Source organism: Corvus kubaryi, unplaced genomic scaffold, assembly GCF_017639235.1.
Source record: "Corvus kubaryi isolate FWS band 111438036 unplaced genomic scaffold, C.kubaryi_AGA036_p1.0 37256, whole genome shotgun sequence".
Taxonomy (NCBI): domain Eukaryota; kingdom Metazoa; phylum Chordata; class Aves; order Passeriformes; family Corvidae; genus Corvus; species Corvus kubaryi.
The window spans coordinates 6,309,123-6,324,950 of NW_024581076.1; the positions used below are offsets into that span (position 1 = coordinate 6,309,123).

At 39.4% G+C, this 15,828-nt stretch overlaps 1 protein-coding gene across 2 annotated transcripts in view; it reads left to right on the forward strand.

Annotated features, from left to right (window-relative positions):
- The window catches only part of ZC3H12C (zinc finger CCCH-type containing 12C), a 45,676-nt gene that overhangs the window by 13,667 nt on the left and 16,181 nt on the right, over window positions 1-15,828 (forward strand). Inside the window, exon 2 of one of the 2 annotated variants that reach the window (XM_042023863.1) lies at window positions 7,126-7,892. The exons of the other annotated variant lie outside the window; for it this stretch is intronic. Within the exon in view, the coding sequence (XP_041879797.1) occupies window positions 7,198-7,892 (695 nt within the window). The 5' untranslated portion in view covers window positions 7,126-7,197. The remainder of the gene's footprint in view (window positions 1-7,125; window positions 7,893-15,828) is intronic. 2 annotated transcript variants of the gene reach the window in all.

Below are 15,828 nucleotides of genomic sequence, written 5' to 3' on the forward strand. Positions count from 1 at the left end.
CAGTCTTTGTATTCACAGTGGCAGAAATTAGTGTGGAGTCTCCTCCTGCCTCTGACTTAAAAGATCCCAAATTGTGGTGTTAGTAGTTGTTTTTGGGAGTGTTTAATGGACAGTGCAGAGAAACTATAGTTGGGGTTTCTTCTTTGAAGTTTAATATCTGGGCACCTGATAAATGCATCAGTGTAATAGCATGATGGTATGTCATTTCATTTACTGTGTTGAATTGCTTTAATATCCACATAAAGCTTGAGAAGTTTCTAGAAACAGTTCTAACAAACCTATTCTCATTCTTCTGTTAAATCACAGTAGATATTTCCCAGCAGTTTGCCTGTCCTCACAAGCATGAGGACAGCTGCCTCTGTGGTTCTCATTATTGCTTTTAGTCATGTAATGATGCTGAAGTTCAGTAAATACGCTTTTCTAGTAGTCATTCAGATGAACATTTGCAAATGCAGAATCCCTTCCCTCTGTCTGTTGACCTATCTTCATTGAAGTTATCAGCAGTGGCAAATTCTTATTTGAAAGTCCACAGGACACCACCTTTTTTTATCAAGCATCAAACCTTTCTAGGGTTATGTTGCTAAATGTCCGTGTTGTGCACTGGAAATGTTGGGCAGTGAGGGGAGATGTGGACTGGAGTTTGTGTTTCTATGTGGATTATTTCAATTGAAAATAAAAACAATAAAGAGTTGGCTATAACCTAGCTCCAGACTTCTGTTCAAATATTCTGTCATTGAGAAGAGATGGAAAGATCTTGGCATCTAGAACAGATCTATGAAAAAAAAAAAGGAAAGAAGTTCTGTTGCAAAGAAATATAAGTGACTCCAGAACAAAAGTGTGGTTCTTAGTTCCTTTCTATCAAGTACTCTGATGTTTCAACCGCATAAAATATCCATTATTCCATATATTAATATTATGTCATTTTAGTTTAAACACTTTCACCCCCTCCTTTGAAATTACCCACAAGTACTCTTCAAGTTGTGTGTAAATGCAAGTTTGTTGCAGTTATTGACTAATGTAGAAAACTGTCAGAAAATTCAGAAAGCAGTTTCTGAATACATTTCAGTGTTTAGTGTGGGCTCCTTTCATACCTCCTTGTGCTTCATACCACTATGATTAATTTTGCTAACAAGAAAAGAGGACTACAATAACTACTGATAGATTTATTTCTCTTTAATATTTTTCCTGACAAAGAACTTTTTGTTTCCATAATACAAGGGGTTATATTCCTTCAGACTGATATATTTTAATAGAAACTCAGAATTTTTACTACTTAAAAAATAATTCTTTTCTTTGTTTCATGAATTAGAAACAATGAGGAGAAGCTGAAGTCTGCCCAAGCCAGGTGTTTCTTGTTGGCAGCCTGCTCCCTAATGACTCTGGCTCTCATACAGCAGCTGCCTGCTAGTCTCTTTTGTATGGCCTATTGTTGCTGCACACCCCTCGTTAATACACATGCTGCCCGGGGCAGACCCTGAGAATGACATCAACTTGCTTATCTTAGAAACCTCCGAACCTGATGCAGGGTGGGGAGGTTGCCTTGCATCTGCCCAGCCAACTAATTGTGAGCTCTGCGGGCCGTGATTGGCTCCGCGGCCGCTCAGTAATAGGTTAAGCAAAGACATCGCGGGTCCATCTGTTCGTCCATTCATTGTTCTGCTTGCTTGCCTGAAGTCTGCAGCTGAAATCGTGTTAAGGAGTTGCTTCTGGAACAGCTACGAGAAACCAATGTCTGTGTGTTTTCCAGCCAACGTAAGTATAGGGGCTTCTCTCTGCACAAACGGGATGGTTCACCTTTCTGGTGTTGCAGCGTTATCAGCTTGCGTTTGGACAACGAGCTAGCCTGTGTGTCGGCTGAGATTTGCACACTTTGGGTGTCTCTTGGAAAAAGAGGGAAAGAAAAACAGTTATGTGCTATGACTAAGTATATTAAAGAGCATTGATCTCACACAGTGCGTTCTACTAAGGAACTTTTGAAAGCATCAGTAATGGTGTATTTCCCAGAATTTGAAAATGGTAGGTAGTAGCCATCGACAGAACAAATTCTCTCTAGCCCGCTGGCTAGAAGGAGAGGTTTCAACTTTTAAGTTACAGGTATTTTCCCTTTTTTTGCAAATAAGCTGTTATTGTGACTAGTAGAAAAAGCTTTCAAGGAAAAACAAAATTAGACACCTTTCCATTATACCATACAATGGGTGAAAATTCCCGTGTTTGTAGAAATAGGAAGAGCTCCATTATGGGCTATCTGAAGATACATCATAGTGTAAGATTGAGCATTAGGGTGCTCTCAAATAGGAATGTGTTACAGTCAAAGGTTTTGAGCTTTGAAAACCAGTTATCAGTGTGTCAGATCTAGCCCGTCTGTTTTTATAAAGTTTCTAATCTATTTTGTTTTATGTTTTGAGTTCGGATGTTAGGCTGAAGAACAAACACTGTGTACTCCATGAGCCTGTGTTCCAAGGATCCTGTAAAAAAAAAAAGTCCAAAACAAAGACCTTCATATATCAGTTGAGAGGGAAAGAGAGCATATAAAAGGGTTAAAAAGAGGTTTGCATTTCTACCACATGCCCTATTGTGTGAACATATGCATGAGTCTATTGAAAGTTTTCAGAAGATGGGCAGGCCACCAGTTGCTGGTCTCCTGGAGTTCCAGTAGACATCTGTTGCCCTAGAGCATTAACCAATCTGTTCAATGGGACATCCCTCCTTTGTTGGATAGAATGATGCAGACAACAGCACTCACTGAAATACAATGGTAATTAAATACATAGAAACTACAGCAGTAGGTATTTATTACATATTCATTATTTTATTTGCATTGTTGCAGTATCTTTATCATTTGGGTAACGGATACATTATCTTTTTTTGCTTTTCTGAGCAGCTCTGCACTTCTGTTTGTGACAAGTAATGAGTGTTTCAACGAACTGATTTAAATATTTTCCATTTTGTGTTTAGAAGACTTAAGAAAAAGTCTACCTGTGTGAAAACATGTTGAACTATTTCCTTGTAGAGTGTATCTTCAGAATCTTGTTGATGGTCTTTTGAGAATACACATTTTCTGTTACACTGTGCCACATGACACTACTTTACTATTTTCCTCTGTGAACTAAATTTGCATTAAATTACTTCTTTTATGCTCAACTGTAAGTTGAGCAAAAATATTCTGAATACACAGTAAAAGATTAGGTGATCTACTTGCCCACATCCCTTTGAGAAATATTTCTGTTTTGTGTGGAGGTGAATCGATGGGTTGATTGTTGTTAATGGTTAGTGCGAAATAGTGGCAACTTCTAAAAAATGGGAAAAGATTATACTTCTGCAATGAAGTGCTCATCTGGATTATTACATTTATATTTGATAAATGTACATACAGTATTTTAAGCCTTTAAGAGTGATCACAGTGTGAGATGCTGTAGTTTCAAACAGACTACAGTTTAAAACTTATCATAGGTATGTCTAAATTGGGAGTTACCCATTTTAGTAACTTTTTCATAAATACAAATTCTTTTACTGAGCTGTGGTGAGCATAACCAAAAGGTGAAGACTTTCTTGACTGGAATTTTTTGGATGATTTTTGTTTATCTCTCATTTGAGACAGAATTTGTAATAGATCCTTTTCTTAGCTGTATTGCATTGTATCAGTCAGCATACTTTTGAACCATATGTGTGTAATAAAAGCTCCTTGTAAAAAAAGGAGTTCTTAGCTGATGTTACTCCTTAGACAAATGTGACCTTTTCTGGTTTTCATGAGCTTCATTGTCCTGTGTATAGGTACACTAGTGTTTATTTGGAATACAGATTCATTCAAATTGATTGCCTGGCATGTTGCTTTTCACTAACCAAACCAAGACAAAATAATCAGCAGCATTCAACAGTGACATCTGATTTTCATGGTTCTAGTCAATGAATCTCATAAAGGACATAATGATGGGAGCTCCAAAGTGTAATGTTTCTAAGACATGCTACTGACCACAAATACGATGTACAAAGTTCACAGGCACTGTAAAAAGTTGTCTGAAAATAAATGCAGTTTGCATGCAGGGTTTAGGCCAAATGCCAAGAATAGTGTACTGCTTATGCAAAACTATTTCAGAAATATTTAGCTTTGGATTTACAGTACAAATACAATTTTAACAATCCTTTTAAAGCAGTAGTATAATGACTGCGTATTATCTGTGGGAGATGTTAAAGCTGCTGCTTTTATTATTCTGTTCTTCAAACAGTTTCTGAAAAACAGTAGAGTTCTTTGCAAAACAAGCAGTTATATATTGGAGCACGATGGAGATTGACAGGAGAATTAAAGCAGATAGATGTGAGGCTGATTATGTATATATTCCTAACAATGGACCAAGCTCAGACTATGGTCATTTTTCATAAGCAGTCGATGTGCAAATCATCTGAAGTACGTTTCATATAATGCCTGGTCTTCAGACACATTCATATGCTAGTGACTTCTTTGAATCCCAGTGGAGGGTGTTATGATTCTAGTTGCTGTAAATCACTTAAACTTCAAGAAAGAAGTGATTGGAGAATGACTTAAGTATTATTTTAACTAACACTAAAAAAAAAAAAAAATTTTCTTTCTAATCTGTGCCCTGCAGGCTTTTGGTTTTTTATTGTTTTAAATTTCAAACCCTTCTTCCCCCCCCCCCCCCCTCCAAAAAAACGCCTCCCTTCACTTTTAGTTCAGTACTAAAATGACATTTCACAGTACACGGATTTAGGCAGTGACCCATTATCTCCCTGTATTCTGCAGCAGCGGTACATGAGCCAGCTCAACTTTTCAGTCCAGCTTAAAAGTGTTGCCCATTAACTAGACTTCCTCGAGTCAGAGCAGATTGTGGGGTTGGTGGAACAATGATGTCGGGGCTTCCAGATTGGTTTGGCAGCTGCATTGTTCTCTGAGGGGAAACCAGACGCACTTAAGTCCCGCTCTCTTTCATGGGCTTTTGTTCATACCAAATTATTCTTTGGCTGTGCTAGTATTCATGATGGTATGTTAAAGGAGCGCATCCTAGCAACTAGAGGCTGGTTGCTAAGCAGCCTGGCTTCCAATAGGGGCTGCTTGTTTGCGATTTGTTTTAATTTGTGTGTGTGTGTGTGTGTGTGTGTGTGTGTGTGTGTCAGTTCTGTGAAGGCCACAGTGTTGGGTTTTTAACTGTATCCTTTTATTGGAATACTGTGATTTGTTACTAGCTCCGTGCTATCGAGTGTATTATCTTAGTTAATAAATCACCGTGTGAAAAGGTCCATTTCCTAAATTCTTGTTGTGTTTAATCTGTGGGTTGCTTGAAATCCTAAAGCTTTGAGTTAAGAGAAGGTAACATTCATTAATACACTGCCTGAGAATTACAGCCCTACTGCCTTCTAACAATATAATATCTAAATAAAACTTGGTTTTCTTCCCTATCAGTATTGCCTGGATTAAGGTGTTGGAGATGAAAGCACCGATGATCGATAAGATTTATTTATTTTAACTAGACATGTTTAGGTAAATTAAGTTTATGTGCCCCATAACCAGGACGCTCCACCACAATGGTGATGTCTTGGCACTCCCTGCCTATAGAATCTACTTTTACTGAACCGTGGATTGGATTGTTTGTTTGATTCTCTCTAATCTTAAGCCTGGATGAATTTCTCTGGTGCACACTCTCAAATCTTTATCCCAAGAAGAGCAAAATACACTGTATTTTAAAGATACTGGGTCAATCTTAAATGCTCACCTGTAAGGGGATGGGAGAGTTAATGTATTTGCTGACAGAAATTTTAACTGTTCATGAAACATACCTGTAATTTCTATTAGTATAGATCAAGAGACTGTTTGACACAGTGTTTTTTTTCCTCAGTATATCCTCCTTGATGAAATTTGTGTCTGTAGTTTATCTGTCAAGTTCAAGAGAAGTCCTTTGTCTCTATATCTTGCTTTATATTCTGCCTTACAAGATGGAAGTGTGAAAGAACTCTTTGTTTCATAGTCTTTCCTTAATTTAAATTCTTCTTTTTCATGGTAACCTTGCAGTACAATTGGTCCATATGGTCCATTTTTATTTATGAGAAATAATTTATGTTTTTATTTTCTTTATTGAATCAGTTAGCAAAGATTCCTGTTGAAAAGAACAAAGTAAGGGAAAGAGGTAGCAATCTGCCTATAAATGTAGGTTGTTGAAGTAATATTTGTGATGAAATGGGTAACTAACTTTTGTGTAACTACTGTTACGCAAAATTCCTCTGGGAAATCCAGTATGGCAAGTGTATGAAGTCCAGAAAACTGCAACTTTTTTTCTTCCATTCTTCCTAAGTGGCTCCTATCTCTACATGTATAGTTTTGATTTATCAAAAGGCTTGCACAAGTCTAGTGCAGGAGCTGAAATCAGCTTTTAATTTTGTTGCCTTGTTGGCTTGAGGAATGGTCTGTTGGAATTAGTGCAAAGACTTCCATTGGCTTTATTGGCCATTAGATCAATCCATGTCCCTAAATGCTCTATGTGTTAGTAATACAACACTCTGTTGAGAGCAATTAGTCTTTCTTGACTTAATTATCACTTTATAAGGGAATTCAGAAATAGTTTGAGTGTATTCAGTTGAACTGATGGTGTCTTTCAGGGCCAATAAGTTTTTATTTAGTTGTGTTTTCTGTTACTAATGAGCCAGAGAATCTAGCACTACTCTTAATTTCTTTCTGTTCAACATAGTCTAAGGTATTTAGTTTGAAAACCTTTTCTAGTGTTTGTATTTTATAGTCACTTTTTTTTTCGTTGTTACAACACAATCTTATGCTAGAAGAAATATCTCATTGTTTTTAAATAATGACTCTACTCCTGCTTCTGCATTACAGTAGGTAAACTTGGAGTCTTTGGTTTCATATTCTTTCATAAATCCATTTCTAGAAATGTGTAAGTAAAAACATTTGATACATTCAAAAGACAGATGATTAGGTATTTATCCACTTAGCTATAGATGTTCTTTAGGAAGAGTTTTTCCCACAGAAAGCCCTCCATGTTTAAACAAAGAAAGAAGTCCTATTTCTCTGCTGCAAGAGAATAAATGCAGTTCTGAGGAAGCAGCAAGAAAACAGAAAACAAGTAATGCATGTAACCAGTTGCAACGTTTTTGTTTTCTCTTTAGGAATACGGAACACTTTATATTCAGGAATACAAGAAAAACAGCAAAGTGGAGTCAAGTACATGCAGCAGCTTCATGGGCTTGAAGGATCATCTGGGGCATGACTTAGGCCACCTTTATGTGGGGAGCACTGGCACACAAATAAATGCAATTGTACCTTGGTCGATGGCAGAGAAGCCAACGATGGATAAGGTTAATTCTAGGAAAGAAGACGTAGAAAAGGAGGCGTCTGAAGAAACTTCTGGAAGCTCCAGCTGTGACTCTGAAGAAAGCACAAATTCTGATAATGATTCAGAGAGACTGAATAATTCTGCATCGGAGTCACATTTATTGCCTAAGACTCACCGACAGCTGTGCCGATCTCCTTGCTTAGAGCCTCATATACTAAAAAGAAATGAAATCTTACAAGACTTTAGGATAGAAGAGGCTCAGATAGTACCTAAGGAAGTCAAAAAGCCTCCTGATGTGGTGAAAGAATATCAAACCAAACTGGAGTTTGCACTTAAGTTGGGTTACTCTGAAGAGCAGGTTCAACTTGTACTAAATAAACTTGGTACTGATGCTTTAATAAATGATATTTTGGGAGAACTTGTCAAACTTGGGAATAAAACTGAGACTGATCAGACTATAAGTAATGCTAACACTAGTGTAATGCGTGAAGCATCTTCCATAGAGTCTCAGAGGTCAGAGTCTCCACTGCAGGAGGATGTGACAGAGGATGGAGACAACCTGAGGCCAATAGTTATTGATGGCAGCAATGTTGCAATGAGGTATGTGACTATGAAGGTTTTGCTTTTCTATTTAAATGGAAACTGAAGGGTCTTGCCCCTTTCAAGCACTATTGTTTGGTGTGCCTGAAACTGTGTGCAGGGTCTCTTGTAAGTGTCTTTGTTAACCACACAGTGTGCCCATCTTGTAACCAGGCTACAGGTCTGAAAGACTTCAGTGGTGTACTACTCACTGGTAGAAAAACCAGAGGTTAATGCCAATCTCTCATTGTAGGCAGATATCAAATCTCTCCTTCTCACTACCAGTGTAGTCCTTAATTTTTGGTAGTCACCATTGCTACAGGCAATTGCTGGATAGAGTTACATACAGAAAGTTACAGCAAATGTAAGATTCCTTAAGACTATAAAATAGTGATGTAAAATTAAGCAGCTTAAGGGATACTTCTTGGTCGGCTAATCTGTGAGAACTGATCTGCCCATAACATTGGTCTTGGTTATCAGTTTTGGAGTTAGGTTTTATTGACATTAATTGTTGGGATTATTGTGTGAAAGATGACTTTCACTTATATGCCCACAGATAGCACACTTACCTTCAGCATTCACTGATCCTGACCCAGTCATCTGGTTGCATGACAACAAACTTGCCTGTGGAGGCGAGAGGCTCATGCTTCATCGATGATTAAAGAGAGAAGGAAATGGCAGAGAGACATGCTGAGAGATTAGGGTTTTATGGCAATATAAATCATTAAATGATAAATTGATTAGTAACTGTTTCAGTAAGTCATAAGGATTATCTGATTACTAACAGCAAGGTTTAGGAGGCCAGTTTTAGTTTTGTGACAACGTAATATGGTTTTCATTATCTTAGGAATAAAAGTTAGTGCAAGACTTTCCTGGCCTGAAAAAATACCCTGGCAGGGGATTTTTTTTAGCTTGTAATCAAGTCAGCTCCCTTTAAATCAAGCTTTTAAAATTAAAATTTAAATATACCACTTATTTATGCCAGTATGATGGGTTTTGTTTTTTTAAGTAGAGGAGTTAGCCCATAAGGCAAGGATATTACTTTTTTAATATGGTGTATTCCTGTGAGTTCTTTCTGCTGGATGTATCATTCCTTATCTCTTGGGTTAACTTGAGCTGTAGAGAAGGCATGTCCAGTTGAATAAAAAAGATTGTGGCTCTCAACCAAGAAGTTATCCAGAGACTTCTAAAATGGGTTTTTACTGTACTTCACATAAAGCCAAAACAGTTGTGTGTTAGCTAGTTAGCATGGCTCAGACTTGGTGGGTGGACTTAGGTTCAACTTCTCCTACAAACTGAACTGAATGCATTCCAGAATTAGCTCCAGATCTGTCAGTTTTCCTTAATGTTTATTCAGCTATTAGCGTAAATATTTAGGATCTGCCTTCCTATGTTCAATTTACTTTCTTGACCACCTGCACCAAATGAACCAAATATGAATGTATGTGATGCATGTGGCAGGGCCTTAGAACAGATTAAATCTATTAATAGAATGGTTGTTCTGTATCCCAGAATCAAATTAACAGGTCTTTACTTGTTTTCTACCAAATGTAACCATAGAATCATTCCATTTGGAAGGGGCCTTTGGAGATTCCTACACAGAGCTGTGTCAGTTCAAGGCCACGTCAAGTTGGGTTTTAAATGTCTCTAAGGAGATGGAGACTCAACATATTCCCTTGGCCAGTGTTTGAATGCCCTCATTGTAAGAAAATTTCCTTATTTTATGTTTAAGCAACATTTCTTGTATTCTGTTTTGTGCCCATTGCGCCTTGTTCTGTCACTGAACACCAGTGAGAAGTCAGTTTCTGTTGCCTTTATTTCTTCCCGTTGGGTATTTAGACACATGGATAAGATCTTCCCAAGCCTTGTCTTCTCTAGGCTACACAGTCCCAGATCTCTCAGCCTTTCCTCCTTGTTTGAAAGCACCAGTCTCTTGATTAATTTTGTTGTGCTTCACTGGCCTTTCTCCAGTATTGTCTATGTCTGTCTTACGTGGGGGAGCCCAGAACTGAACCCAGCACTCCAGATGTGTGAGTAGAGAAGGATCCCCTCCCAAAACCTGCTGGCAGCACTTTTCCTAATGCAGCCCAGGAGGCTGTTGGTGTTCTCTGCTGCAAATGCAGATTGGTGCCTCTTGATCAGTTTGGTGTTCACCAGAACCCCAATGTTCCTCACTTCAGAGTTGCTTTCCAGATGGTCAGCCCCCAGCCTGTACTGATGATGAGCGTTAATCCTCCCCAGCTGCAGGATTGGCATTTCCCTCTGTTGAACTTGCTGAGGTACCTGTTAGCCCCTTGCTCTACCCTGACCAGGATCCCTCAGACTGAGAGTACACCCGTGTGGTGTTCTCCTCCCAGTTGAGCATCCGCCACAAACTTGCTGAGGGTGGATGGACTCTGTTCTGTTATCTGGGTCATTATGCAGATGTTAAGCAGTGCATTCCCCCATGTCAGTCCCTGGAGTACACAGATCCTGACTTACCTTCAACTGGACTTTATGCCACTAAGCATAACCCTTTGAGTGCCGCTGTTCAAGTCAGATTTCAGTCCAGCTCTCTATCCTCTTACCTTGCCCCAGCTTCCTTAGTTTGTCAGTGAGGTTGTGATAAGAGAAGGCTGTTACAAGAACAAAGCTGTCAGAAGCTTTGTTAAAGCCACAATAAAGTGTCCACTGCTCTCTTCATTCACTGAACAAGTCATCTCACCATAAAAGGCTATGAGGCTGGTCAAGCATATTTCTCCTTCATAAATCCATGCTGACTGTTCCCAGTCACCTTCATCCAATCTACATACAGAAAGGGTTTGCAGGATGATTTGCTCCATCACCTTTGTAGGGATCAAGGTGAGGCTGACCAGCTTTGTAGGTCCCTGAATTGCTTTCTTGCCCCCCTTAAAAATGGAAGGTATATTTGTGCTTTTCTAGACCTTAGGAATATCCCCCATCACCACAACCTTTCAAAAATTGCCAAGAGAGGCCTTACAATGTCATTAGCCAGCTCCCTCAATACCCATCAGGGCCCAGCAGCCTCACAATATCCCATTTCAGAGTTCCCAAAAGTCAGCTGAGGGAAAGTCTTGTCCTGTTACCTTTGCCCAACTTTCCGCACATTGCTGTGGGCCAGTCTTGAGCTTGGCACGGGTGATCCTTTAAAAATCTGCCATCTGTCCTGTGCACTCTTCTCTGCATGGGATTCTCCTGGGTAGGCCAAAATCTGCTCTCCTGAATTCTGGTCTTGTAATCATGCTTTTTGCCTTGCTCTTTCTTCACAGGGTATGCCTCTCATGGTCACTGCAGCAAAGGTGGCCCATGACCTTCCCATCTCAAGTCTTGTTCTCCCTTGTTTCTGAGTATGAGGCCCAGCTGGTTCACTTGTTAGGTCCTCAGTCACGCATTTTAAGAAGTTACTGCAAAAGCACTCCAGAAGCTTCCTGAATTGGTGACACCTTGCTGTGTAGGTCAGAACAAAAGCATCTTTGCCAATTGGCTGGTTGGTCCAGTGCACTCACCTTTTTCCAGAAATCAGTCCTTGGTTAGGAAAGCCAGTCCCATGATGTAAAAGATGAGTCTCAGCTGCTGACACCAGTTGTGCAACCAGTTGTTTGCCCACAGGATCTGTCCTTTCCCCTTCAAGGAAATAGGTACTAGTAACTAAGCACTTCAAACACTGGAAAGATTTCAGTTTTTACGTGCAGGAGGGACAGGAGTTCACTTGCAGTTAGTCTTCTTCAGACTTCTGTATCTAAATGTCCAGGATCCTCTTATGGGTAACTACAAATTGTCACAGTTTTGTCTTTCCTCCTTGCTATTCCAAGCTGTGGCCGATGTGTTCACTCTGGAGTTGCTAAAGGGAAATGGGCCTGTGCCCTAAGCAAGACTGTAGATAGTCTTTTGAGAGGTGTTCTTGGAAGCTTTCTCATATGCTATCACAGGAATAGTTAGACTGTGATCTGTATTCTTACTCCCATGTAGTTTTAATGAACATACTTGATGATACCATTTACTATAAGAATTATTCTATATAAGAGCTACTAATTTTCCTTTAAAGGATGTATTTGATGGGGGAGGGAAAGTCTTGTGGAGAAGGCTGAGGTGACTGATGTCAAAGGATCAAAGACTGTGCTGCCCTGTGTCTCCATTCCATGACTAATTAAGGATCTAGTTTCACAAAACATCCAGTGAGTGACACAGAGTGATTTCCTTTAAGGCTTGCTTCTATCCCACTGCCAGGGATGCTTTCTTATCTGCATCTCATCTAGTGACTGGGTGGCTGCAAAATGAGTTGATTCAGCTTCCTAACTCAGAGTGGGGGTAATCAGAAAGGATTACTTTTCCATTAGACATGTAAATATAACCTGATGTTTTTGTCATTGGGAGAACAACTCGGTCCAACACAGAGGAGGAAGGATATGTCTGATTATGTGACTGAATGTTCATATTTGTGGTACTGGTTGTATCTAATGAACTGGTGGATTCATGAATTCCTTAAGAGCAGTACAGAAAAAGGCTTGGGTCAGAACAACTTGCTCTGGCAAGCCAGAGCCACCATGTATGCCAGTCTGGTCTGGTGACTACTCCTGTTACAGACAAACTGCTTTAGCAAACTGTAGATTAAGAAAAACCCAACACTCAATTTTTCTGCATTTTGGTAACGCTTGGAAAGCTTTCCATAACCTTTCATATGGCATTGCTTGTCATTAGTGCCTTAAACTGAAAATGAGTGATCAAATGCATCTTATGAATATCAAGTTTAAAAATCCAATATGGTGTAAAGAATATGAATTGGTTGAAGTTTTAAAAACAAAGAGAACGCCCTCTTTCAGCTGAATAGCAGAAAGGAGGCTTTTGCAAGCTATGACTTGAAGAATTGCTATTTAGCTTCTATAGGATACATCAAATATGCTCTTGTTTTGTTATTCTGCCTTTCTTGATGTTGACTTAATCCTTTTCCAGAAGAGGAAAGATGCCCAGCGTTCAGGCCTTAAACACACACCATGTTTTTTGTTAGAATGCTCTTAGAGATGAGAATGATTTTTCTGTGTGTATAAATTCAAAATGAGAGCTGAACAGCAAATTAGATAATCCCCTGGAGCTATTGTGGACCTTCTGATAGACCCTTCATACAGCAGGGAGTGAGGCTGAACTAAGGGATAGGACCCAGAATTCAGTTGTGCCATACCTGAGCAGTGACCTATGTCAATTTCCAGAGAGCTGTGTAGTTCTAACCCTGCTTCATAAGGTGAGTTGGGTGTTTTGCATGTAGATGATAATACTGTAATGCAAAATATTCATTTAGAACTTTGGTCCATGTGAGTGAGAAAGGCACTTTTCCTCCATGAAAATGCACTCAGGACCTTATTTAGTGTAAGCTGCACAGCATTGATACTAGCCAGGTAACACATTTCAGTCACTCGTAGTTCTGTATCCCTCCCTGTGTGGTAAGATTTTAGCTACCCTAAGTTTTCCTTTTACATAATTGAGGTAAGCAAAAGAAGGTGATCTCCATCCATCTAACAACAGCATATTGTCAGCTCTTTGTCATCACTGTCAGCCCTACATCTGTCTCTTCTCCAGTGAGTTCTTGGTCCTGCTCTTTATGCATCCCCAGTTTCCTCAGCTGAGGCTCCCTAGTTTGGGATCAAGGGGGGGAAGGTCCTGTTGCTCCACGAGGCAACAGAGGCAAGGTTTTAAGGTTCTCTTTTGACCCTTTAAGACTTCCCTTTACTGCTAGGGTTGAGAGCAAAGGAGTTCCTTCTGAAGAGAGAAATATATGGCAGCAAATTTGCACAGTCCTTTGCCCTCGCTTGTAATTTCAAGGATAAGGTTGGGATGTTGAAAATGGACTAAAATTGGTTATTGCTGTGATACTTTCCTTTGCTGGAATCAAAGTAAGGGTTTTGCTACCAAGAAGTAAGGAGTAAAGAACAAAGTTGTTAGTTACAAAGACAGAAAATTATAACCATTTTATTCATTTGCTTCTGTTCCATGTAAGTTTTCCCTGGGTGCCTTCAGACTTTTCTTTACTGACTGTGGAAAGAATGTTTCAAATATGTATAAAACTTTATGCTGAAAACATATTGGCAGAAGTCTGCTGTGCCTACAGAGAGTGCCACATGAAGATAACACTGATTTAAAATTATGTTACTATTTTACTTGCTTTATTATTTTTAGACTACAACTTTAAGAAGTTTATGGGCAAAGGAATTGAATTGATCATGTGCCACCTTGATTTGCAGATTAAAATCAATTGATCTTGTTTTGGGCAATTAGATTCCTATGAAAACTTTGCCCTTGGGTTTCCCAGGCCATGGAGGTGATGTATTTCAGCTTCCCTTTCTGGAAAACCTTGGGCTGTATATTTAAATGGTCCTTGATTGTACGTCACTGCACAGGGGAAAATACACCATGAGATAAATAGTGTACTCAATTTTTGTTTGGGAAGAGGAAGATACTGATTTGTGGAGTTGATTTTTAGATAAATACATTTCCAGTTTAAGACAGGTATTTTACCATTTTCTTCCAGCTTTCATGCCCAGCCATCCCACCCGCTGTGGATGTTGTAGGTGCTTGGTGGCACCAGAAACATACTCCCAGGCCTGACAAGTCATGGGCAGAGCCCCCAGTGCCATTCAGGAGTGGCATTCAGCTGGAGGAAGTGTCACTGAGGTGCCTAACCAGAGTTAAGACATCTCTGTTCAGGCAACTGAGCCTTGGTCCATGTGTTTACGCTGAGGCAGGTCATTTGGCTGTAGTAAAAGGTTCACTCATACCCTGCCTACACAGAAGTTTCTCCACAACTGCAAATTGTGTCAGCCAAAGGATGTCTCAGTTGTCTTATCCATGCCTTATGAAGTTTTTGTGTGGCAATTTATTTTAACAAACTAACAGTTTAGCTGCATTAGCTTCTCCTCAGATTGTGTTGCTGAGTTTAGTAGACATGGTTGTGTCTTGGTCCCTTGATTCAGGCATTCGTCTTTCCAGTAGCACTATCTGGTTTTTTAGGTTATTTTGAGAATTCACTTTAAAGAATAGATAAAAATATTTTTCCAGCAAGTAACAATCGCATGGATTGGAGCTCGTCACTGGCAGATTTGAGTGTAGCTTCTTTTTGCCTGTTTTGCCTGTTTCTTTTTGCCTGTTTTGACCTCTGAGTGCCGAGTGTGTGGCTCTTGCTTGGTCAGAGACCTGTGTGAAGTTCTGGCTGGAGACAGCACCTGCTGTACTCGCAGAGTGCTCTAGCATTGGAAGCCCTACAGGCAAAAGGTATTTTGAAATACGTGACAGCTTCCAAGGCGTTTTGTCCTTGAAACACCTCAAAGCATTGAAGTAATTTGGGCTGATGGAAAAAAAAAACATTTGGCAACTGTTCTATCTGCTTTGTGTTGGCACCAAAATATATGCAGGACTGATAGAAGGCTCAGGTTACTGAGAAATGCTTTGGGACAAATGATTTCTATGATCAGGGAATTAGTAGAGCTTAAATAAAAAAGTAATTAAAAAGGGATGGCTAGTTACAAAACCAGGCTGCCAGGGTTATGAATCACTGATATGATACAGAGTGGAAATTCATCTCTCTCTGTGCTATGGACTGAACCCTCTTCTCCTCCCATGATATGATAGAAGAAAATAGTTTGGTAACTTGGTAATAACTCGTACTGGGCAGGTATGTGTTTTGGTTTTGTTCTTGCTTTTAGTCAATATGCTTTTACATGCTAAGTGTGTGTTTGTGTCCAGATTTCAGTTGTATAAAAACCTGTATGCAACAGACATTGTTGTAGACCTCTTGTCATCAATGTGTGTGTTTTCTGTAGCTCTCAGAATATGAGTGTTGGTTTGAATATTGTGTTAGAGCACACTAGAAATATTGCAGGTATTCTAAGTAGTCAGTCTTTTAAGAGTGTGTACCAGAAGTCTTTCCAAGACAATCACTAGAAAATCTAATTTGGGGTCTAGGAAGGTA